Source organism: Salvelinus fontinalis, chromosome 30 (genome assembly GCF_029448725.1).
Source record: "Salvelinus fontinalis isolate EN_2023a chromosome 30, ASM2944872v1, whole genome shotgun sequence".
NCBI lineage: Eukaryota > Metazoa > Chordata > Actinopteri > Salmoniformes > Salmonidae > Salvelinus > Salvelinus fontinalis.
In genome coordinates, this window is record NC_074694.1 from 36,039,836 (window position 1) to 36,063,220 (window position 23,385).

Here is a 23,385-nt window from a genome sequence, read left to right on the forward strand (position 1 = left end):
TGACACATATCAACCTATTTATTGATACCTACAAAAATGAATTCACTAGGAATAAGAGTTACTCCTGAAATATAGGAAACTATATGTTATTTTTACATATGTTGAATAACTGGATACTGGCCAGTCCTATTTTATATCTAGTGGACTAAAACGATGTAATAACATGGTGATATCAGGGTACTTATCACACTAACACTATATGAAGATATGAAGACAAGTGGATATGTAGGCTAAATCTGTTTTATATGTTGGTGAATACTGTTTTAATGTTTATAGGCTAGGTAGCCCAGGCTACTTCAGATCTATAGGTCCACGGGTCCATCAATCAATACCATGCCTCTGCTCGGTTGATGAACAGGTTTCAGGAGCCTTGTGTTTATCATATTATATAGACTACCCGTTACTGGACTAGAGTAGTTGGTAATTGAAGGCTGCGCCCTAGTTTGTGTCCAATCAGAGTGTATCTGCCGTGGAATGAATAAAGCAGCAATGCGTAAACAAGCGCTGGATCCTCCTCCGCTCCTTTCCTATCATCTATTCTGAAACCAGTTCCGTATTCAGTGCTAGCCTACATTAATGTAACATCGGCGCCCACACCATACAGCGTATATAGATATAATTGTCGGATAAGATCACACCATCTCGACCATGGAGCCTTGAACTGGAATGTAAGAGATGCGTTTACTACTCGCTACTCAGAAGCCGAGAAAACGATGCTTGTGCGTATCTTTTTTCCGTAGGTGCCTTGATAGTAAAGTTTGGGGTGGGTTGGGAATGCGATCATGTGTCATACGGGCTATCAAGTTCTAGACATGTGCTTTTTGGTCATAGTCAAATGTGTGCCGTGGCGCTAGTTTATTTATTATCTTAGTGATTGAATTATCTTTGTATTGTCCCCACAGGCTGGATCTTAAGTCAGTTTTTCAGGGTATGATAAACTCACCATAATGTAATTCGCGCAATACCGTGGTTGACAGAATGACGCGTATGGTTTCCTGGTGATGAAGAGGGACATAAGCCCCAATTTTGTCACTGTAAAGGGGACCATCCTCGATGTATTTCCTTACTGCCAATTGAGGATTTTTCAGCAATCAAATTTGTGACAATTATATCATATGGCATTTCTTCTCAGAATATACTAGTCATAGGTTTAGCTATGCTAGTCAGTGTCAAGGCTGGTATTGAACTCTGGGATCATGCCACAGCATAATGACCATAGCTAGCTAATAGCGAAAGCATAGATCTCGATTTTCTATGTCGTTCCGTTTGAGTGGGCTAACCAAAGTAGCCTTTTTCCAAACTTTGGATTTGAAAATACTATTTCAATTATATTACTGTGACAATGAAGGGGTTATACACTTATGTCATAACAATCTTTGGAAGGAACTAAAGTTGCTTTCGGTTTAAAAAAAGCATAAATGGGGCGGGGCATAAAGGTGAAACGTTACATGCACCTGTAGCCAGTGCTTGACTTGTAATGAAATCGGTGTCGGTACTCGTTTTGGGTACCGGTACTGTTCATATTTAGGTGCAGGAGCTCCACAATACTTTTGAGATAATATTCTATAAGAGGAACATGAGCTCAAGCAGTAGAACATTTGAGGTGCCGGTACTTAGCTCCGGTTAGCTCCTGTCCAAGTCAAGCACTGCCTGTAGCTTATCCATATTTGTTTTGGTCAAATGTATTCTATTTAATGAAATAATACAACTTTGCCATTTGCATTTGTGGTAACACTTTTTCAAATATCAAGCATGTAACCTGGGAAATACCCCAATGACGCTGTTTTCTACTGTCATTCACAGACACCCACAGCACCACAGAGATGAACATGCAGTACACCTGATACCTCCCTGGAGGGGAAGCCTGAATTAAGATGAAGCGACTGAAAGGGAAAACCCAGAAGTGTGGAGCATTTCAGAAAGTCCTGTGAACTCTGACCTCCAGCCCCCATCTGCCATCATTCCTTTCCCCCAAATACACAACACTCCCATCCATCAACACTCCTGCTCTGGTCCAAGATGACCTCACCGAGAAAGCACCTGGTCAAGGATTTCAACCACTTTATCACATGCTACGTGTGTAAAGGATACCTGATCAAGCCCACCACGGTGACAGAGTGCCTGCACACCTGTAAGCCCCCCCCTGTTCTCTCTCTCTCTCTCTCTCTCTCTCTCTCTCTCTCTCTCTCTCTCTCTCTCTCTCTCTCTCTCTCTCTCTCTCTCTCTCTCTCTCTCTCTCTCTCTCTCTCTCAGGTGCCTCATTCATAATGACATCATGTAATGTGACATCATGTAATGTAGGCCTGTGGGAAATGGGTGCTGGCTATACCAGAAAAACACGACACATTTTCACTATGCATAGGCTACACTATCTCCAGGCATATTTTTATGATTTCTATTTTGTTCTGCCTAATATATATGCATTATACCTAACTTCCCTTACTAGAAATTATATCTAACAATGATTTTATGCGGAAATGTCCTAAGGCTTTCTTTGGTGTAGTGTGACTTAAAAAACTAAATCTTTACGGCATCTATTGCACCACTAAAAAGTGCTAGAGTAGCTGGAATTCAGAGCTCACAGAATCAATTGGCTGTCTTATTTGTTGTTTTATACCACAGCCTTGCACAGTCACAGCTATGAATTTTTAAAAGGCCCTCTGTTGATCTCATCGATGTCATATCCTGCATGATTTACAGATCATATTACATGGCATCCTTCTCCATTTCTGCCCTCTCCATCTGAACTGAATGTTTTATTGGAGGAGAACGGCAGATCTCACTCCCATGAATGACACATCTCAAGTGATCAGGGTAAAACACAGTCATCTGTGGGTTCAGTCACCATGACAACAAATATCCTCCACACAGAATAAGCTGTTTGTGTCCAATTTATTTGTTTGTTTGAGGGCAAAGTCACTTCTTTACTGTCATATAAGTTGTATTGACCCCTAGCAATAATCTCAATAATGAAAAATATCAGCAGCTACCTAGTACAGTACGTTTCTGCTGTTGTATGATTTCTTTCAGTGTGTATGCCAGTCAATTTCAGAGATCTCCAGCAAAATATATATTTGACATTAGTCTAGACTGTTTTTGTTGTAACATCTACTATAAATCAAATCAAATTGTATTGATCACACGCACATATTTATCAGATGTTATTGCGGGTGTAGCGAAATGCTTGTGTTCCTCGCTCCAACATTGCAGTAGTATCTAACAGTGCAGTAGTATCTAGAAACAAATCACCACAATCCACACAAATCTAAAAGTAAAATAATGGAATTAAGAAATATATAAATATTTGATCGAGCAATGTCGGAGTGGCATTGACTAAAATACAGTAGAAGAGAATACAGTTGAAGTTGGAAGTTTACATACACCTTAGCCAAATACATTTAAACACATTTTTTAACAATTCCTGACATTTAATCAGAGTAGAAATTCCCTGTCTTAGGTCAGTTAGGATCACCACTTTATTTTAAGAATGTGAAATATCAGAATAATAGTAGAGAGATTGATTTATTTCAGCTTTTATTTCTTTCATCACATTCCCAGTGGGCCAGAAGTTTACATACACTCAATTAGTATTTGGTAGCATTGCCTTTAAATTGTTTAACTTGGGTCAAACGTTTCGGGTAGCCTTCCACAAGCTTCCCACAATAAGTTGGGAGAATTTTGGCCCATTCCTCCTGACAGAGCTGGTGTAACTGAGTCAGGTTTGTAGGCCTCCTTGCTCGCACACGCTTTTTTAGTTCTGCCCACATATTTTCTATAGGATTGAGGTCAGGGCTTTGTGATGGCCACTCCAATACCTTGACTTTGTTGTCCTCAAGCCATTTTCCCACAACTTTGGAAGACCCATTTGCGACCAAGCTTTAACTTCCCGACTGATGTCTTGAGATGTTGCTTTGATACATCCACATAATTTTCCTACCTCATCATGCCATATATTTTGTGAAGTGCACCAGTCCCTCCTGTAGCAAAGCACCCCCACAACATGATGCTGCCACCCCCGTGCTTCACGGTTGGGATGGTGTTCTTTGGCTTGCAAGCCTCCCCCTTTTTCCTCCAAACATAAGGATGGTCATTATCGCCAAACAGTTCTATTTTTGTGTCATCAGACCAGAGGACATTTCTCCAAAAAGTATGATCTTTGTCCCCATGTACAGTTGCAAACCGTAGTCTGGCTTTTTTATGGCTGTTTTGGAGCAGTGTCTTCTTCCTTGCTGAACGGCCTTTCAGGTTATGTGGATATAGATACTTTTGTACCTGTTTCCTCCAGCATCTTCAGAAGGTCATTTGCTGTTGTGCTGGGATTGATTTGCACTTTTCTCACCAAAGTACGTTCATCTCTAGGAGACAGAACGCGTCTCCTTCCTTGACTCAAATGATGTCAATTAGCCAAACAGAAGCTTCTAAAGCCATGACATTATTTTCTGGAATTTTCCAAGCAGTTTAAAGGCACAGTCAACTTTGTGTATGTAAACTTCTGACCCACTGAAATTGTGATACAGTGAATTATAAGTGAAATAATCTGTCTGTAAAAAATTGTTGGAAAAATTACAAAACTATAGTTTCTCAACAAGAAATTTGGGGAGAGGTTGAAAAACGAGTTTTAATGACTCCAACCTAAGTGTATGTAAACATCCGACTTCAACTGTACATGATTTCATGAGTAAAGCAGCATGTAAACATTATTTAAACATGATCAAAGTCACTAGTGTTCCATTATTAAAGTGGCCAGTGGTTCCAAGTCTATGTATATAGTACAGTATTCAGAATGCAATTACATGTGAATCACATGCAATCACATGTATACGTATAGGAAACGTCTGAAGAGAACATCTGCCACTATTATACACTACTGTGCACAGTGAGGTCTGTCTCATATGAGTCGTGCGCAGTAGGTGGTGCTGGCTATTGAAAGAACATGTAAGATGGTGTCCTGACATACTGTTTCCCTTGGCAGTTATGGTTGATTGAGTATGACAGCAGCGCACTACTGTATGTTTGTGAGGATTGTTATGTAGGCTACAGGTCGGTGCATAGTGCACAAGTACATAGAGTACGCGTCGTGTTTACATGGCAATTGCTAGAGGGGAGACTGTGCCCTGTATTACTGCAGATATGGTTGATCTGTATGTTTATCTGACGATTTGATGACATCATGTGGTGGGATGTAGGCTTAATTCTCGGGTCAGTATTGTACGGAATCGGTTTGTATTCTTAAAAGAACGATAAGACTGTACATTATATACCACCTCATAGATGGTATATGTGTGCATGTGTGCCTTATTGCACATACAGTACGTGCACGTGTGTGTGCTCTGTGGTATTGGCTGCAGCTGTCCTTGGCTGTGTGATAGATGCGTGATAGAACTGGCCAGGCTATACCGACTATTTCCTTATCTCCCTGCCAGTCCACAGTTGAAATTTCAACTGCAAGCCTGAGCTTTTAGTCATGCTTCAAGGCTCAATAGACACTCTGATGTTTATCCAGTTGAAACTGTAGAAATTAGATATTAGAATGTATTCCTTTTTGGTTTCAAACTTTACTTTCAAATGAGAATCATTTTATTGTGGAGATTATCTGAGAGGAAGGGATAAGAAAAGAGAAAATGCCGTCGTCTTGGCTTTTATTTAACACCGGAATGGTGTGATTAAAATCCATGTTTACTTTAGGTCCGTATTTCGAGATGGTCAACTTGTCTTTGTCTCGATCTCCTTTATTCTGTCAACAGTTTGTAAAAGCTGCATCGTCCAACACTTTGAAGACAGCAACGACTGCCCCAAATGTGGCATCCAAGTCCATGAAACCAACCCTCTAGAGATGTTAAGGTAATACACCTAATTTGACACCTTTGACAGAATCTATCTGCATTTATGTTTTCCTTTTGAGAATCACAGGGTCGTAATGTATACTACTGAATAGATGAATATATCAAAACCATCAGTAAAGTATAAACATGCTGGCCTTTGCGCTACTGAACTGACCCTAGCCGGATTTTGGCAGTTTTTCTTCAGTTGTCTACTTGACTTGTGAGATTGTAAGGCTGGTGTGGGCTGGGCTGGGCTGGGGGAGGATAGAGTGAACTTGAGCTTGGCTGCGGTGAGATCCAGGCAACAGCTGGACACCATTCTGGAGCCAAGGTCTCAGCTGAAGACCTCACCCAGTGCTCAGCCACCCAGCTACCCAGCCCACAGATGCAATGTCTGGGAATGTGTGTGTGGGTGTGTGGGTTTGTGGTTGTGTGTGTGTGTGTGTGTGTGTAAGTGTACTTACTTTTATTCTTCCTTGACGTCTCATTCGATCGCCAGGTTGGACAACACTTTAGAGGAAATCATTTTCAAACTCGTGCCTGGGCTGAGAGAAAGTGAGTGATGTCATTTTAGTATCCACCAACATCAGATATAAATCTTGACTTTGATAGTAGGCCTAAGAGTTACTCAAGCTGTTTTCCATTTGTCTTGAATGATGTAACTCCTGCCCTGCAGGACTCTACAGTGCTACCATTTTGGGGGCATATAAATACTCTGCTGTGCTACCTGGAATTCTTATTTGGGAGCACTAGTGCCCCTAGAAAATAAATTGCCCAGGTAATAATTATTGTAATGATTTCTTCGCTGTCCCGCAGCATGCAAACACGTGGTGGCACGGAAAGAAAGTAAAAGGGAGAGCTTTTTTCGGGAGATGAGCTTCAAAAGTAGCTAGGATTCATATAGGCCCAATTTAGGCTATATCTCAATCTGAAAAATCTATTGTTCTGGTGCTCCTGAACCCTGTATTTTGTCATTGCTGGCCATTCGTATCATTAAAGGGGCGATCTGCAGTTCGTACATCCATATATGGACTCATAAACGAATTATATAAATCCATTGATTCTTGAAGAGTGTAACTTCTAAATGCCACATGAGCTTAGTTCAACTGTTGTGCCCCATCAGAAGCCAAAATATAAGCTTTTTTCTCCATTGTTTGTAAACAAAGTCAATGTAAACAAAGTAACACTGTATAGCCTCAAAAACATGGTTAAAAACTATCATCCTTGCATCCATAGCTCTGCCTATGAATTTGAGGGTTGTTACATTTCTCCATCCCAGGGGAGAACGACTGCCCCCTCTCATTGAAGCCACGGGAGTTCAAGTCCAACCGTGGTATTGCAGGCATTTTTAGCAGAAAACAGGATCCCCGTTATGGTGAATGGAAAAGATGTCCATTTTCGTGGTCAATCTTCGTGTAAATATATCAATTTTTTTTAAAGACAATCGTGGTACCAATAATTGCTTCTAATACACCAGATGTACAGTATGTCCTTGAACCGATTATTTAAAAATCGCACATAGAAGAAGTATCCTGAGAGGGGGCAGAACTGAGCTAGCCTACAACGTCACTTCCTGGAGTAGTTCAAACTGAGCATGTTACGTCCCCACGAGACACCATCTTAACCGACTTCATTTGGCTTCAATGCGCTACTGATTCTTCAAATAGGAATGAATGGTGTCACGTGATCAATGGTTTTGTCCATTTATATATACAGTCATTGCTCCAGCCCCATCCCTCAACCTTTTACTGAAACAGTGGCGGGGACAGCTTTGTTATCATTCAGCTGCAGATTGCCGCTTTAATACCCAAAATATTTTTCATTGTGCTCCTAAATTTCTTTGTGTGCTCATATATTTTTCAACTTAGGAACACACATTCTCCTTGTAATTGTTTTTATCATAGAGCCCTGCCCTGTGTATTCATATCTTCTCTGTTTTTGCTTATTGACTAGAGGAACAACAGCAGGAGATTGAGTTCTGGAGGAGTCGAAAGTCGAAGGAGAACGGAGAAGGTAAAAGATCTGTACTAGTGTCCATGAAGACCAAGACCCTCAGGGGGGACCAGAATGAACCTTGGGCTTGGGTGTGCAGAAGTGGGCTGTGATTGGTTATTGAGGTGAAAGGTATGTGGGAGACAGATCAGCAAGGTGACAAAGAGAGAGAAGGAGTTACAGAACGACTTAGCTGATATCGTTGCAGTGGCGCACGACCGTAGGTGGCTGTGAGTCATATGAGGCTCAGAGGGAGAGAAGGAACAAGAGGAGGAGGGACAGCACACTCTCCAAGGCATCGACAAGATTAGCCTGTTGATGAGGTATAATACAGGTGGGGAATAAATCAGATGGAAACCACAGGACGACTAAAGGTGGATGGATTCAGTCCGCCAGACTTAAATGCCATCTCCATGACAATGTGACGATAGACAATTTGTCCCAAAGGTCTTACCTTATGATTTTGCATTTCTAAGTGAAAAGCGAAAGACATCAGTATCAATCAAACCCAGGCTTATTGTGAAGTGTCTTTTCACAGTTTTAAACGAATCCAAGGAAAGCAAGCTGAACTTGTGTCCGCACGGTGCGTGCTCTTGTTCACACACATAAGTATAACACGCGTATCCATTTCTTTGTCATAGAAGATGGCCCCCGATCAAAGAGGTCTCGGCTGGATGCCGATAATGATGATGGTGGAGATGGAGACTACCACAGGAGTGACCCTCAGATAGCCATCTGTCTGGATTGTCTACGCAGCAACAGCCTGGTGGAAGAGAACATTGTCCGGGTAAGTCGCGGTGGAGAGCTCTATCTGTAGCGCCTCTCTGCTGCTCTTTACTTCACGTTCACCCTCTTCCCTGTCTCCCTAACCTCATTCCTCCCCCTCTTTTAGGCTGATTGGGTTAGGTACAGTGTTATGAAGCTAACTCCGTTACGTCCCTCTAACTGTCTAACACCTCAGAATGTGAGGTTAGTAGAATATAGATAGACGATGACGCTGTGGTTTTCCTTGATTTCCTGGGCTGCCATTGAAAGCAGGTCACTCAGTCAGACACGCTCCTCTATCAGCAGGTGTTAATCCAGTCCATCACTAATTAGGCAGTTGTTTTCATTAAAATAGTGGTCCTCGTTATAACAGTGGTGTTGCTGTTCGTAATTGGTTGGCAGAACAGGGAATATGTGGAGAGAGGAGAGGCTCGTAATTCTTTCAAATTGAGGCATACTACATACAAAAAAACGAGGGTTCCTCAAAGGGTTCTTTGGGAAGGGTGTTGGTTCTATGTGGAACCATACTGATCCAAATTACCCTTTGAACCCTTCAATGCTTCTTTGCACTTTTGAAAAAGGGTTATTTCCTCTTTTTGTGATAATTAAGATGTAGGGGCAGTGGCTCATTATATTATTTTGGGGCGTGGTTTGTGCAGAGCTCTTTTTGTGCCACTGTGAGCGAGTGTCATTCCAGTTGATAAAATCTGTTGTGTTATTCTATTACCTGTTATATATGCCTATGGCTAGTGACGGTGTCTTGTGAAAGACTCACGTATGGCCTTGTGTCAATTGAGAACGGTTGACTAAGTCAGTAGTTCTCAATTCTCTCCTCAGGGACCCACAGCTGTTCCAGAGTTAGCACACCTGATTCAACTTGTTAATAAACACAACAATAAAATGAATGGAATTTTACCAATATAATATGGCTATTAAACCAGAATAAAAAAAACATATATGGTTTTACAAAGACTGAGAAAGGTTATTTATAGAACCATTCTCCATAAAGGTTATATATAGGACCATAAAAAAGGTCCTATATATCGTTTTTAGTGTGTATAGAAGGAGTTTCTCTGTACCAAAAGGTTGCTATCAAATGCACTAACTATTCCTAATTACGCATTTGTTGAGATTTTTTTTACCATAAAATGGCTGTTTGAATGTTTGGATTTGCATGCTCTTCACATAAGTAAAAAAAAAAAAAAAATGGGAGATGTGCCTGAATCATTAAAGTAATCTTCTGAACCTCCTCTAGGGCTTAATGAAGAAATTTATACGCTGCTCGACTCGAGTGACAGTCGGAACAATCAAGAAGTTTCTCAGCTTGAAGTTAAAGCTTCCAAGTTCTTATGAGGTAACAAATTAAGCTTTTGTATGTGCTCTATACCCTTTCGTATGTATCTACTGTATGACAGATATTAAGCCATATATGCTATTGAATATTTATCCCTTTATGTCAGTTTTGTTTGTGCCTCACATACAGTAGCTGTTCCTGCAGAGTCTCTTCTGTGTGTTTAGTGTTGTGGGTAAAAGTTCTGGCCTTGTTAGCAGGCCCCCTGCTGTACTGAGTCTGTCCTTAAGGCTTTCAGCATGCTTCGGTTCGGCTGGCGCCTAGCCGAACGAGTGTGCTTGCATACTCCTTTAAAATACCTGTGCTTGAAAAATGAGAAAAAGCGGCAATAGTACTGTTTGTCCATCTTGAGATGTCGTAGCCAGTATACACTTCCTCAAAAATGGCAGAATTATTCTAAGATAACTCCAGACATCGGTCATTCATTTTGACGTTTTTGCCGAGGAGATCTTAGTCACGCAATTTTACATCTAACTGAGATGTTTAGTGCAGTATTTCTCAAGTGACAAAATGTGCATGAAAAGGAGTCATCTCTCGTTGAATGACAACACACACAACACAAGCATGCAAGAATCCTTATTCTTGACCAATGATCAACAAGGGGGCGTAGACTTCGGCTCCGAAATTCGGCTTGCCTCGAAGATTTTTGTGTGTGTGCAGCATACTGTAAATATTGGTGCATTGTGGGAAAATGTTGGCGGGGAAAGAATTTCTGTATTTCGAATGGTACTGTAATTCCACCCCACAAAATACAGTACCGTACCATATTTTTGGAGCGCCAAAAACCTTTTGACCACAAGTGGGTGCATGGTATTGTTGTTTCTAACTTATTAAAGGGATACGTTGGGATTTTGGAAATGAGGGCCTTTATTTTGGGGCGGCAGGTACCCTAGTGGTTAGAGCGTTAGACTAGTAACCAAAAGGTTGCAAGATCGAATCCCCAAGGTAAAAATCTGTAGTTTTGCCCCTGAACAAGGCAGTTAACCCGCTGTTCCTAGGCCGTCATTGAAAATAAGAATTTGTTCTTAACTGACTTGCCTAGTTAAATAAAGGTAAAATAAAAAATGTATCTTCTTCCCCGGTGTCAGATGAACTCCTGGATTCCATTTTTATGTCTCTCTGTCCAGTATGAAGTACGTTAGAGGTTGTTTCACGAGCCAATGATAACTAGCGTTAGCGCAAGGCCTGAGGCACTTTTTCAGTCACATTCCTGAAGCACAAGAAACAAACACTTAGCTTCCGAATACATATGGAAATTAAAAAGGTTTAGGAATGACTTTTTTGAAGGTTACTGTAAAAATGATTTATTCAATCAAATCTTTTTGACATTGATGACAGGCACATGCCCCCCCCCCCCCCCCCACGCCAGTGGCACACACCAGATATTTAAAATAGGCTACTAAAATCATTCCAATCCTGATTAAAAGGCAAATGCAGTTTAGCGAGATTAGCGGGCTGGCTTTAAGACCATGTGGATGGTTCAGAGCTGACGGGCAGGCTATATTTTGGAGAGAGTGAAACCTCTCGCTTCGCTTCTTCCTCTCTGGCTGAGAGCACTGAGGTACAGTACGGCTGAGAGCACTGAGGTACAGTACGGCTGAGAGCACTGAGGTACAGTACGGCTGAGAGCACTGAGGTACAGTACGGCTGAGAGCGCATCGACACAGCTTTTCTCTCAAAACAGTGCAGAGGTGGAAGATGGCTGTAGTAGATGGCTTATGGGTAAATAACTGCTTTTTGACTTGACATGAAACTAAACTAGCGTTTTTAATCCCGTTGCTGAGCTAATGCATAGCAGCTAATTGCTGTATGACACGTGTTTGTAGAATTTTAAGCCCTATTGACTGAGATGAATGAAGCTACAGCAGCCAAGGTGATAATAGATGGAGTTAATTTTGCTTGTTTTTACTGATCCTCAAATTGTATTTTTTAAATATTTTTTGGTAGAAATGCAGTAAATGATCAGTTTTATAAAAAATTCCTAGGTTTAGCTGAAATGACGGCCCCTATTTGAGTCCTTGTCCTTTTGATTGCTGCTTGTTGGAGATTTTTCTAGCTCTAGTCTTCCTCTCAAGCAGCGTATACTCTCACTATGTCCCGCCGTCTACCTCTTAGTCACCAGCCTCTGTGTCCCCTCACAGCTAGACGTCCTATGCAACGGGGAGATCATGGGAAAAGACCACACCATGGAGTTCATCTACATGACGCGGTGGAGACTTCGCGGTGAAACCGTAAGTAAGCCCCAAATGATATCAATGCCCACCCCCCTGTTCCCCTCATTTTGAAAGATGCTAAGCCCTGTAGCTTTCTAGCCATGGGGATAAACTGTGGCTGCTGAATGATGGTCCTGGAGTCTAGTCTCCATGTGAGTCACTGCTTGCTTGGCTTTAAAGCTGATTAGACGTCTGAAGTCCACCGCCACTCTACTGTATAATCTGCCACAGCAAGCAGGATTTTTTTTGATTTAACCTTTATTTAACTAGGCAAGTCAGTTAAGAACAAATTCTTATTTACAATGACGGCCTACACCTGCCAAACCCGGACGACAATGGGCCAATTCTGCGCCGCACTATGGGACTCCCAATCACGGACGGTTGTAATACAGCCTGGATTCGAACCAGGGTGTCTGTAGTGATGCCTCTAGCACTGAGATGCAGTGCCTTAGACCGCTGTGCCACTCGGGTGCCCCATTCGGGAGGATGTACCAGTGGCACGGTTAATAGAGCTGATTACAGGCCACCTTTAAAATGTGTCTGGTACTATAGGTTCACATCAAAAATATGGTGAATGAAGTTGGTGGTTCCTTGTGTTATAATGGTGCTTTACAGTATTGGAGACATTTGCAAGGATAGTATGGTATTGGTAGCTCCTGGTAAAATGCAGTTGACATACAGTACATACTGCATTTCTACCTCTCTTCCTCAATCAATTCAGAATTCACCCACTTTGTTCACCTCACCAAAAAAAAGCACGTTGTGGTTGCTATATCTGGACCTTCAGTCAACCATGCATTAACGTAACCAAGCACCCCAAGTCCTTTGCACAGTATGCTAGGCTAACTAACACACTTCAGCTTGACCTCAAAAGCACTTTTGCTCGCCAGGCGCCTTGGCTGCTAATTTCATTGCTGATGATTGTCACTTTCGGATGGGCTGGTCGGGGCTCCGGCAGCACGGGGTCAGGTCATGAATTGCTGTATTGGTCCAGGGAGACAGGTGAGGAAAGCAGTGAAGGCCCCTGACAGCTGCCCCAGCAGGGTGCCTGTTCCTGGGCTCATTGCCTGACACTCTCCTCTTCCACAGCCATAGCTCATCACCACTGGCCTTTTAATGAAGGCGTCCTGTTAGCAGCAGCAAAGACCATTCCTGTCCTGTTTGGTTTCAACATACAGTACAACGCACCTAAGGCCTCGTAAACTGTACAGTTTTAATAGTTCAATTAATTCCCCTGTTTTGAACGATACTATGCTAAGAGAATACATTTTATTTATAATAAGGGTTACATGGAGAAAATCGGACCTCTTTGAAATGAAAATGGATGGTCCTTCCTTCAGCAAAATGTATTTTACCTAAAACCTCCCTGAAAACAAAAAATATATAAAAAGTGACCCATACCCAAAATAATAATTAAAACTAAGTGGATAGCAGAGAACATGTCTACCATTTACCCTCACTTCTTGGACAGACCAGAGCCTTAGATATGCAGTTAGAAACAGTTTTTCATCCTGTAAGCATTACATGGCAACATGGGAATTTTGATAGCTAGCACACAGGGCTGTGGGCCAGAAGGTTGTGGGATTGCAGAGCACCGTGGACAAGAGTAGGGGTGGAAATATATATTTTATAGTAAAGGGTCCCATTAATCTATCATTCATCTGTTTTGCAGGTCTCAGAAAAAAATTGCCTTTTTATAAACAGTTCATGCAATTCTACGTAATTTTACATGTTAGCGGAATCTTTTTTTAATACCACACAAATGAACTAAGAATGGACAGAGAGATAGGCCTATGTGATCATCTTATCATATTTCTCCAATGCCAAATCAGTGTAACGAAACTGTCCCTGTTTGCAAATTAGGGATCTGAGCATGGTACTTTCAAACGTTAGGCCTACCGTTCCACCCCAGACAGAGTAGGCCTACCAATGCAGAAAAATGTAAGCTTTAACTGCTAAGCTACTCTTCTACCGTGGCTTAACCCAAAGAGAGGTCACAAGTGTTTCTGTAAAAGCTGTCTGGGTTTAAACATATTTTATTGTACAGAACGAGAATAGCTTAATCAGTTGATAGTGACAAAAATGTATTACTTTTCAAGCAAAGTCAGCCTCTGAATGTCAAAGAAATGAAACAATGATATCCCTATATGCGTCGGAGTCACGGTTTTCCCAGGTATTTTAAAGCTTGTTTCTAGCATAAAGCATTCGCGGACCAAAGGGCTGATATAGATAGTTTTATATAATCGGATCTGTAAAAAAAAAATACAAATCTTAAGCTAACAAGGTAGGCCTGTGCTTTTTGCCATTTTCTTTCATAAAAGGTGGGCCTACGGCATACCCTCTCATACCCCCTCAATTCGAGATTTGGTTTTAACTTCACTGATACGGAGGGAGGCTATTTAAAGAGTGCATAGTGGTTGGAGGAATTGACTGATAAATCTATGGAAATAGCAGCCTCTAGCCTAATTTAATCTATCTAACAGGTAGGCCTACCTCTTATTTCTAAAATAGGAAGAAATAGGCTCCAACACAAAGCTGGAGCCTACCTGTTGTTAGTAAAGTCTAATTAAAATGAATCTGTTTTAAATGAGTTATACCTACTCGAATTTGCCTACTTTCAGCACCATGAGCTGTCCATTTCCGATAGATTGTGCTGCGGCTGCTGCTTCAAGTTTCAGCACCACATTGTAAGTTACTCAAATCTGATTGATTGAACTCGATCTCTGATAAATACATCATGGGCAAGAAACATATTGTTTTTAATAAAAAATCTATTATAGTAATAGCAAGCTATCAAAGTTTGATCAGCAAGAGCAGAGCAGGGTTGGAATATCCATTGCAGCCTAGTTTTATTTAGCATCCCAGCAGCTATCTTAGAAATATACGTTTGTTCTGGGCTTCTCAGAGCATGCACTTCATAGCCTATAGCCTAAAGACTATGGATAATTTGATAGAGACATCACTAAATAGCCTATAGACGCAATTGATATTGTGTGCCCAGCAGAGAATCAGAGATGAGTGGCGGAATCAGGCACACATCGACATACAGTGCATTTGGAAAGTATTCAGACCCCTTGACCTTTTCCACATTTTGTTACGCTACAGCCTTATTCTAAAATTGATTAAATAAAAAAATGTCCTCATCAATCTACAAACAATACCCCATAATGACAAAGCGAAAACAGGTTTTTAGAAATGTTTGCAAATCTATTAAAAATTCAAAACAGAAATACCTTATTTATTCAGACCCTTTGCTATGAGACTCGAAATTCAGCTCACGTGCATCCTGTTTCCATTGATCATCCTGTTTCTACAACTTGATTGGAGTCAAACCTGTGGTAAATTGAATTGATTGGACATGTGTATGGCAAAAACCAAGCATTGAGGTCAAAGGAATTGTTCTTAGAGCTCCAAGACAGAATTGTGTCGAGGCACAGATCTGTGGAAGAACACAGTGGCCTCAATCATTCCTAAATGGTAGAATGGCCAAAAGGCACCTAAAGGACTCTCAGACCATGAGAAACAAGATTCTCTTGTCTGATAAAACCAAGATTATACTCTTTGGCCTGAATGTCAAGTGTCAAGTCTGGAGGAAACCTGGCATCATCCCTGCGGTGAAGCATGGTGGTGGCAGCATCATGCTGTGGGGATGTTTTTCAGCTGCAGGGACTGGGAGACTAGTCAGGATCGAGGGCAAGATGAACGGAGAAAGGTACAGAGAGATCCTTGATGAAAACCTGCTCCAGAGTGCTCAGTACCTCAGACTGGGGCGAAGGTGCACCTTCCAACAGGACAATGACCCTAAGCTCACAGCCAAAACAATGCAGGAGTGGCTTCGGGACAAGTCTCTGAATGTCCTTGAGTGGCCCAGCCAGAGCCCGGACTTGAACCCGATCGAACATCTCTGGAGAGACCTGAAAATAGCTGTGCAGCGACGCTCCCCATCCAACCTGACAGAGCTTGAGAGGTTCCCTCAGAGAAGAATGGGAGAAACTCCCCAAATACAGGTGTGCCAAGCTTGTATTGTCATACCCAAGAAGACTTGAGGCTGTAATCACTGCCAAAGGTGTTTCAACAATGTACAGAGTAAAGGTTCTGAATACTTATGTAAATTAATATTTCCAATGTTTTTTTTTATACATTTGCAATTTCTAAAAACCTGTTTTTGCCTCGTCATTATGGGGTATTGTGTGAAGATTGATGAGGAAAAAACGATTTATTCAATTATAGATTAAGGCTGTAACGTAACAAAATGTGGAAAAAGTCAAGGGGTCTGAATACTTTACAAATGCACTGTGTCTTACATAATAAGCAAGCAATTCTTAAACACTGAGAATTATTGGAATTTCATCAATTATAAATAACATGACCCTCCCCTGGACTAGATTTTTTTTTAAATAATAAAACCTCGCCTTGACTAAAATTGAAAAAGCATGACCCTCCCCCATTTTCTTCCAGTTAACCATTCTGTAAATGTCCATCCCTAATTTAGGCTTGCATTAAATACAGGTTTTGGCAAGCTTAAAATAACCTTGTCCTCAGGCCTTATGCAGAACATTCTGATGCCAAGAACAGAGTCCCAGGAAGGAATCAGTAAAGCGCTTTTAGCTTAGAAGAACTATATCCAGTGAAGAGATCCATGTTAAAAAATGAAAAAAATCAGATGACAGTATAACTGATCTCACATGACCAAATTTGTCATCAGGGCCAGATCGTTCCACTTTGATTGTACCAGACAGGGATAATCTGATTGGTCTCTTAGGAATTCTCTATCTGTGCAGAATATGTGACAGCTCTGTGATGCCAAGAATGAATTCCTGTCCTCCCCTGGACCAATTGACCAGGAACTGGGTCAGTGTGGGCCGACTCATTTCCGTTTTCTTTGGGATTGTACATAAGTGTCTCCTGCCTACCGCTGCTGTCTGCCTGCCTGTCTAAAAATAGGGCTGCTGCATGTGATGTCTGTGGAGTGTGTCTTTCACTTTCACCTGCTCTGGCATCAGACTTGTTCTCTCCTCATCACACTCCCACCGCTCTGCACTCACCTGCATTAGTGCTCTTCTCTCACTGCAGAATATTTTACTGTAGCTACGAAGCTACAATCTGTAGAGATTGTGTTGTTTTTGTGTTCTAACTAGCAAGTTCCCCTGTAAGTGTACTGTATATATTGTATTTTTACAATGCTAGAACATCTACGTTCCTTACTCTCTGATTACTGTTCTACATTGTAATGGATTCTGTCCAAGGGTGATCAATGTCATCTCTCTCTTTCAGGACTACCCAATGGTACTAGAATATCGCCCACGGATAGACTTTGGTTGACGGAGGGAGACGTGGGACTACTCCTGCACTAACAGCCCATTGACAGACTACACAATGAATGGATGTGCCTGGCACAAGAGACAAGGACCACACATCTTCTTATCATCTGCATGCAGGAATCCGTGATTGCCTCTAATCTCATTCTGTTCTCTTACGTTATCCTTCAGTTGGTCTGCGTTTCATTTGGGTTTGAGAACATGCCTGCGTATCATGACGTATTGATTCTTAAAAAAGTTCCCGAAATGTAATTGACTGAAGAGTGAAGACATGCCCTTTAATTCTACAGCACATTGAAGTGTCCCTAATAATACAAGGTGAAATTACTAGTAGTCTGTTGTTATGCAACACAACAGAGATATTTCAAGACAGGTGTGCGTGCACTGGCAAACGGCTCATAATATTCCACCTTATCTACGCTGGATTTAGTGTCTTACATGGCTCCCTCCCGTACTCCTGTTTTTAACTACGGTAGTGCCTTTCCCCACATGCCTCTTTCAGTGCAGTACCCTTCGAAAATTCAAACTGCTTTTCATATGAAATCCCTAATAGTGAATTCAACAGCCCCAACATATAGCCTACATACAACTACAAGGAAGCTATGGATACCATACCTACCATATCCCTATCTCAATAAGCTATATTCTTCCATTCCATGCCATTTTGATGTTATTACCGCATATAAAGCAATACGAGTACTGTAAGACTAGATTTGGTAGAAGAAGGTTAGAAGAAGCTGAATATCACCTACACTGTCTGAAATGTGTAGCTGTGTGTTTGTGCACTATGTAAACGTATTGGGCATTATTGTTGACTTGTACATAGCAGAGATTTGTATAGACTGTTTACTACTATGCTGTATGTCCTACTGGATGGCTTAACATTAATTTATTGTTGTTGCCGTATAGAAACTGCCCAGAGTGTCGTTACAGGGTCCGATAACCCTTGCCATTTGTATCTAATGGTGGATCAGTACACAAGTGCTTTAAATGCTTTTTCCCTCTTCACATACAGTGCCTTCAGAAAGTATTCACACCCCTTGACTTTTTCCAAATGTTTTTGTGTTACAGCCTGAATTTAAAATAGATTAAATTGAGATTTTGTGTCACTGGCCTACACACAATACCACATAATGTCAAAGTGGAATTATGTTTTCCCGAGGAAAAAAAATTCTGATTAATAAAAAATGAAAAGCTGAAATGTCTTGAGTCCATAAGTATTCAACCCCTTTGTTATGGCAAGCCTAAATAAATGAAGGATTAAAAATGTGCATAACAAGACAGATAATACGTTGCATGGACTTTGCATAGTGTTTAACATGATTTTTGAATGACTACCTCACCTCTGTACCTCACACATACAATTATCTGTAAGGTCCCTCAGTCAAGCAGTGAATTTCAAACACAGATTTAACCACAAAGACCAGGGAGGTTTTCCAATGCCTCGCAAAGAAGGGCACCTATTTGCAGATGCGGGGGAAAAAAACAGACATGGAATTTCCCTTTGAGAATGCTGAAGTTATTAATTATACTTTGGATGGTGTATCGATACACCCATTCACTACAAAGATCCAGGCATCCGTTCTAACTCAGTTGCCGAAGAGGAAGGAAACCGCTCAGGGATTTTACCATAAGGCCAATGGTGACTTTAAAACAATCACAGAGTTCAATGGCTGAAAACTGAGTTCAATGGCTGAAAACATTGTAGTTACTCCACAATACTGACCTAAATGACAGAGTGAAAAGAATACAAATATTCCACAACGTGCATCCTGTTTGCAATAAGGCACTAAAGTAAAACTGCAAAAAATGGGGCACAGAAATGAACTTTACGTCCTAAATACAGGGCATTATGTTTGGGGCAAATCCAACACAACAATTCACTGAGTACCACTCTTCATATTTTCAAGCATGATGGTAGATGCATCATGTTATAGGTATGCTTGTCATTGGCAAGGAATAGGGAGTAAAATAAATGGAATAGAGCTAAGCACAGGCAAAATCCTAGAGGAGAACCTCGTACAGTTTGCTTTCCAACAGACACTGGGAGACAAATGCACCTTTCAGCAGGACAATAACCTAAAACGCAAGGCCAAATACACTGGAGTTGCTTACCAAGATGACATTGAATGTTCCTGAGTGGCCTAGTTACAGTTTTGACTTAAATCGGCTTGAAAATGGCAAGACATGAAAATGGCTGTCTAGGAATGATCAACAACCAACTTGGCAGAGCTTGAAGAATTTAGAAAAGAATAATGTGCAAATTGTAGGTGTGCAAAGCTCTTAGAGATTTACCCAGAAAGACTCACAGCTGTAATCACTGCCAAAGGTGATTGTAACATGTAGTGACTCAGGGGTTTAAATACTTATGTAAACGAGATATTTCTGTATTTAATTTTCTGTACATTTGCTAAAATGTCAAAAAATATGTTTTCACTTTGTCATTATGGGGTATTGTATTTAGATGGGCGAGAAAAAATATCAATTTTGAATTCAGGCTGTAACCCAACATTTGGAATAAGTCAAGGGGTATGAATACTTTCTGAAGGCACTGTATACCATTTATCTTTTTCTCACTCTCATCGAAACACCAAAGAATAAGAGCAGAGACAAACAGCAGTGGTTGTATTTTATCTGTTACATTTTAACAGAGACATAATAATTATAACATATTGTAGGCAAACGTTGAGAGTACTGAAGTCTTCTTGGTAGGAAACAAAACGTGTGCAATTTGCCACTGTAATAGGACTTTCCATACAGTAGATGTCTGTCAATAGTAAGTTGATGTTCATTTGCAGTTATGGGCGAACCAATCAATGGACAGATTGGACACCACTTTCTGGAAGGGTCTAAAAGTTCAAGTCTTTACAAATCTCCACAAGTAAAACTTTGAAGCCTACTTAGCGTTCTTGTGTACTTTCCTGTTTCACACATGTGCTTTTTCCTGTTTGAAATGGTATCTCTTATTTTCCCTAAAAACCCAGATCTAGTGGTTTTAAATGTTAGCAAAGTAAATGTTTAGACCGAATAATCCTTGACACGTCTCTGTGCTGCAATGAACAATATGTATTTTTGTAACAAGAAGCACTTGTAGATATTTTATCTTTAAAAATGACATTGTTTGTTGTACATTTAACAAACTTAAAATGCTGCCTGGAATAATCTATTCTATTTTTCAATGTCAATGCACCTACAAGCATTCCTAGAAAGATTAGAACTGTACATACGCAAGAGCTGCTCTATATGTGACATAATAACAAAAATACAAAACTCCAGAACTCACTGAATTAACCTGGTGTCATTTAACTTGGTGTCAAAAGTGTGATTTAAAAAAGAACGTTTTTAAGTTTCAAACATTTGGTTTCAAGACTGCTTTTCTTAATAAAATGACTGGTCTGCGCTTTGTGATTGTGTCCTTCTTTCTTATGGAGGCTAAATTGATCTTTCTGATTCACTCCCAAATCCAAGGATCCCAAACGGTATCCCAGTTCCTTTCAGTTCCATCTTTCATCCTGACAAAGAGCGACCTGAACCTTCTGCTTCTCCTGGACAAACATGGCTCCTCAGTGCTCTGCCAAGAGTTGCAAAGCTACCGGTAATTTACCAAAGTTACCAGAATCTTCAGTCATTGTGGTAATTAACACAAAATCTATGTCAATCTGACTTTGGTAATTTATACTTTAATAACTTTAAAAAAAAAAATAGATATTAATATATAGTATTCCTTTGTTATATCTGTGTACATATTGTCCATGAGTTTCTAGTAGATAGACCAAATTGGTCAAAAAAAAATAGACTAATTAATGAAAAAAGTATCTAATCACCAATGGCATTATTTTCAATGAACTCTTCCAACTGTTTACTTCTTTTCACAACTGCCACCAGTTTGACGCCAAAACATTGACAACAAATACATATTGACATAGTAAAATAAATAAAAGTGTGTACGTGTTTTTTAAGGATATTTCAGGCTGAAACCCTCACATTAAACACAAATGGTATTCACTAAGTTTATTGTTTATATTTAGGATAATGTTTTACAGCTTTCATGAAATGTTTCTATTTTCAAATCATCTTAATTATTTATTTTATACATTTTGCATGTGATAAGGCCACAAAGGTCCAGAGATAATTAGACACCTGTGATAATCGGAAGTACCTAAAAGGGAAACTAGATGTCTTGTGATAGACTACATCAAATCCTTGAAAGATACAAACATGATGCCAGTTTACGGCTAAACTTTGAAAGCTTCCAGTAACATACCCTCCCTTTGCAACCCCAGAGGGGCCCTCAGACAGAGTCTCATACTTTCACCATGATTTCATCAGTGCTTTATCTGCCAGTGACAAGGTTTCTCCTATATTAAAACCAATCAACATTTTTGACTACTTGAATACTAGGACACTGCTTTTGGCAGGAAAAAACCCATGTGCTGAAGAAGTGCCCATGCTGTTTTGGAGTGGGGCAAGGAGGGCGAGGAGACACCCACGGCTGTCCAGTCCAGCTTTTGCATTTGCTTGAAGAAAGGGAAGGTTGGTTACATACACACACAGAAACACACAGCACACAGTACAAAAGCTGTTGACTGCCAGACAGAGGCACGCTAACTTTGGGGTCAGTGTTGCTATTTGAATGATCCCCTGAAAGGACCATCCCTCTGGTGGCCAACACTGTCTGAATCCTGATCCCTACGAAAAAAAAACGGTTGCTTTCCTTGGATTGGCCCAAAATATTGTCTCTGGATTTCCATTCAGCCCGTCAGCCAAACTGTCACATTTTCCACAGGCCCCCTTCCTTTCTTCTCTCTGTCTGGAGACTTCCACTACTAAATGGTCGTGATTGTGAGGCCGAAAAAAAACTTGGCTGACCTGAGTTAAGTTTATCCTCCTTGTGGACAATAGGGAGCTGCTGTAACCCAGCTTTAGTTCTGCAAGCTGTGGCATTCTTATCTGTGCTGAGAGGAGCAGTAGCTCTGATGCACCACCAGCTGGGTTTAAATTAAGCTCAATGCTCTTCGGGTCCATTTTTACACTTTTGTCTCCCTCTGCAAGCGACTGGCTCCTCCACTGACTGGCTATAATTGGGGGAGTATTTACTCAGCTGCAAACATTTACATGTCTATGCAAAGTCCCCCTAATGTTTTCACATTATACAGGTCACATTTACTACTGGTGTTGTGCTTGCATACAGACACACACTATGAAATCATGTTTTTAGCCAGGAGTGGTTGCGGGAGGAAGGACTTTGATATCGCCGTCTCATATTGCCATTAGAAATACTTAAAAACAAAAGTATGTGGCTAATTATGGAAATAAGAGCTGCAGTGCCACTAAACCTTGAGATTCTACTTAACATGCTGTTTCCTATATGGTTTCTGACTGTTTAAAAACAGTGCTTGTTTGTGTGAGTAATCTTCATTCTATCCACTCTGGGCAGTGTGTGGTACTATATCAAAACAATCAGCAATTACAGTGCCTTGCAAAAGTATTCACCCCCCTTTGCGTTTTTCCTATTTTGTTGAATTATATCATTTAAATGGTTTTTATTTGGATTTCATTGAATGGACATACACAAAATAGTCCAAATTTGTGAAGTGGAATGAAAAAAAGTACTTGTTTAAAAAATTTCGGAAAAAACCCCCCCGGAAAAGTGGTTGCTGCATACTGCATACAGAAGTCGGAAGTTTACATACACCTTAGCCAAATACATTTAAACTCCTTTTTTCACAATTCCTGACATTTAATCCAAATAACAATTCCCTGTCTTAGGTCAGTTAGGATCACCACTTTATTTTAAGAATGTGAAGTATCAGAATAATAGTAGAGAGAATGATTTATTTCAGCTTTTATTTCTTTCATCACATTCCCAGTGGGTCAGAAGTTTACATACACTCAATTAGTGTTTGGTAGCATTGCCTTTAAAT

General features: G+C 40.6%; 1 protein-coding gene across 5 annotated transcripts; it reads left to right on the forward strand.

Moving 5' to 3' along the window:
- The first annotated feature begins 412 nt into the window (after positions 1-412).
- Positions 413-20,861, forward strand: LOC129829139 (polycomb group RING finger protein 5-B). Of its 5 annotated transcripts, XR_008755344.1 has the most exons (10): positions 413-668; positions 1,804-2,131; positions 5,745-5,841; positions 6,322-6,377; positions 7,776-7,835; positions 8,456-8,601; positions 9,835-9,933; positions 12,072-12,161; positions 16,925-16,994; positions 17,418-20,861. XR_008755344.1 is itself a non-coding variant. In XM_055890706.1 (9 exons), exons 2-9 carry the CDS (start codon positions 2,020-2,022, stop codon positions 17,463-17,465), a joined length of 705 nt encoding a protein of 234 aa, XP_055746681.1. In that variant the 5' UTR covers positions 418-668; positions 1,804-2,019; the 3' UTR covers positions 17,466-20,861. The 5 variants fall into 5 exon arrangements, 4 of the variants coding, with proteins under 4 accessions (XP_055746681.1, XP_055746680.1, XP_055746679.1 ...); XM_055890706.1 differs by lacking the exon at positions 16,925-16,994 and having other exon boundaries at positions 418-668; positions 8,459-8,601; XM_055890705.1 differs by lacking the exon at positions 16,925-16,994 and having other exon boundaries at positions 420-736.
- The last annotated feature ends 2,524 nt before the right edge of the window (positions 20,862-23,385 follow it).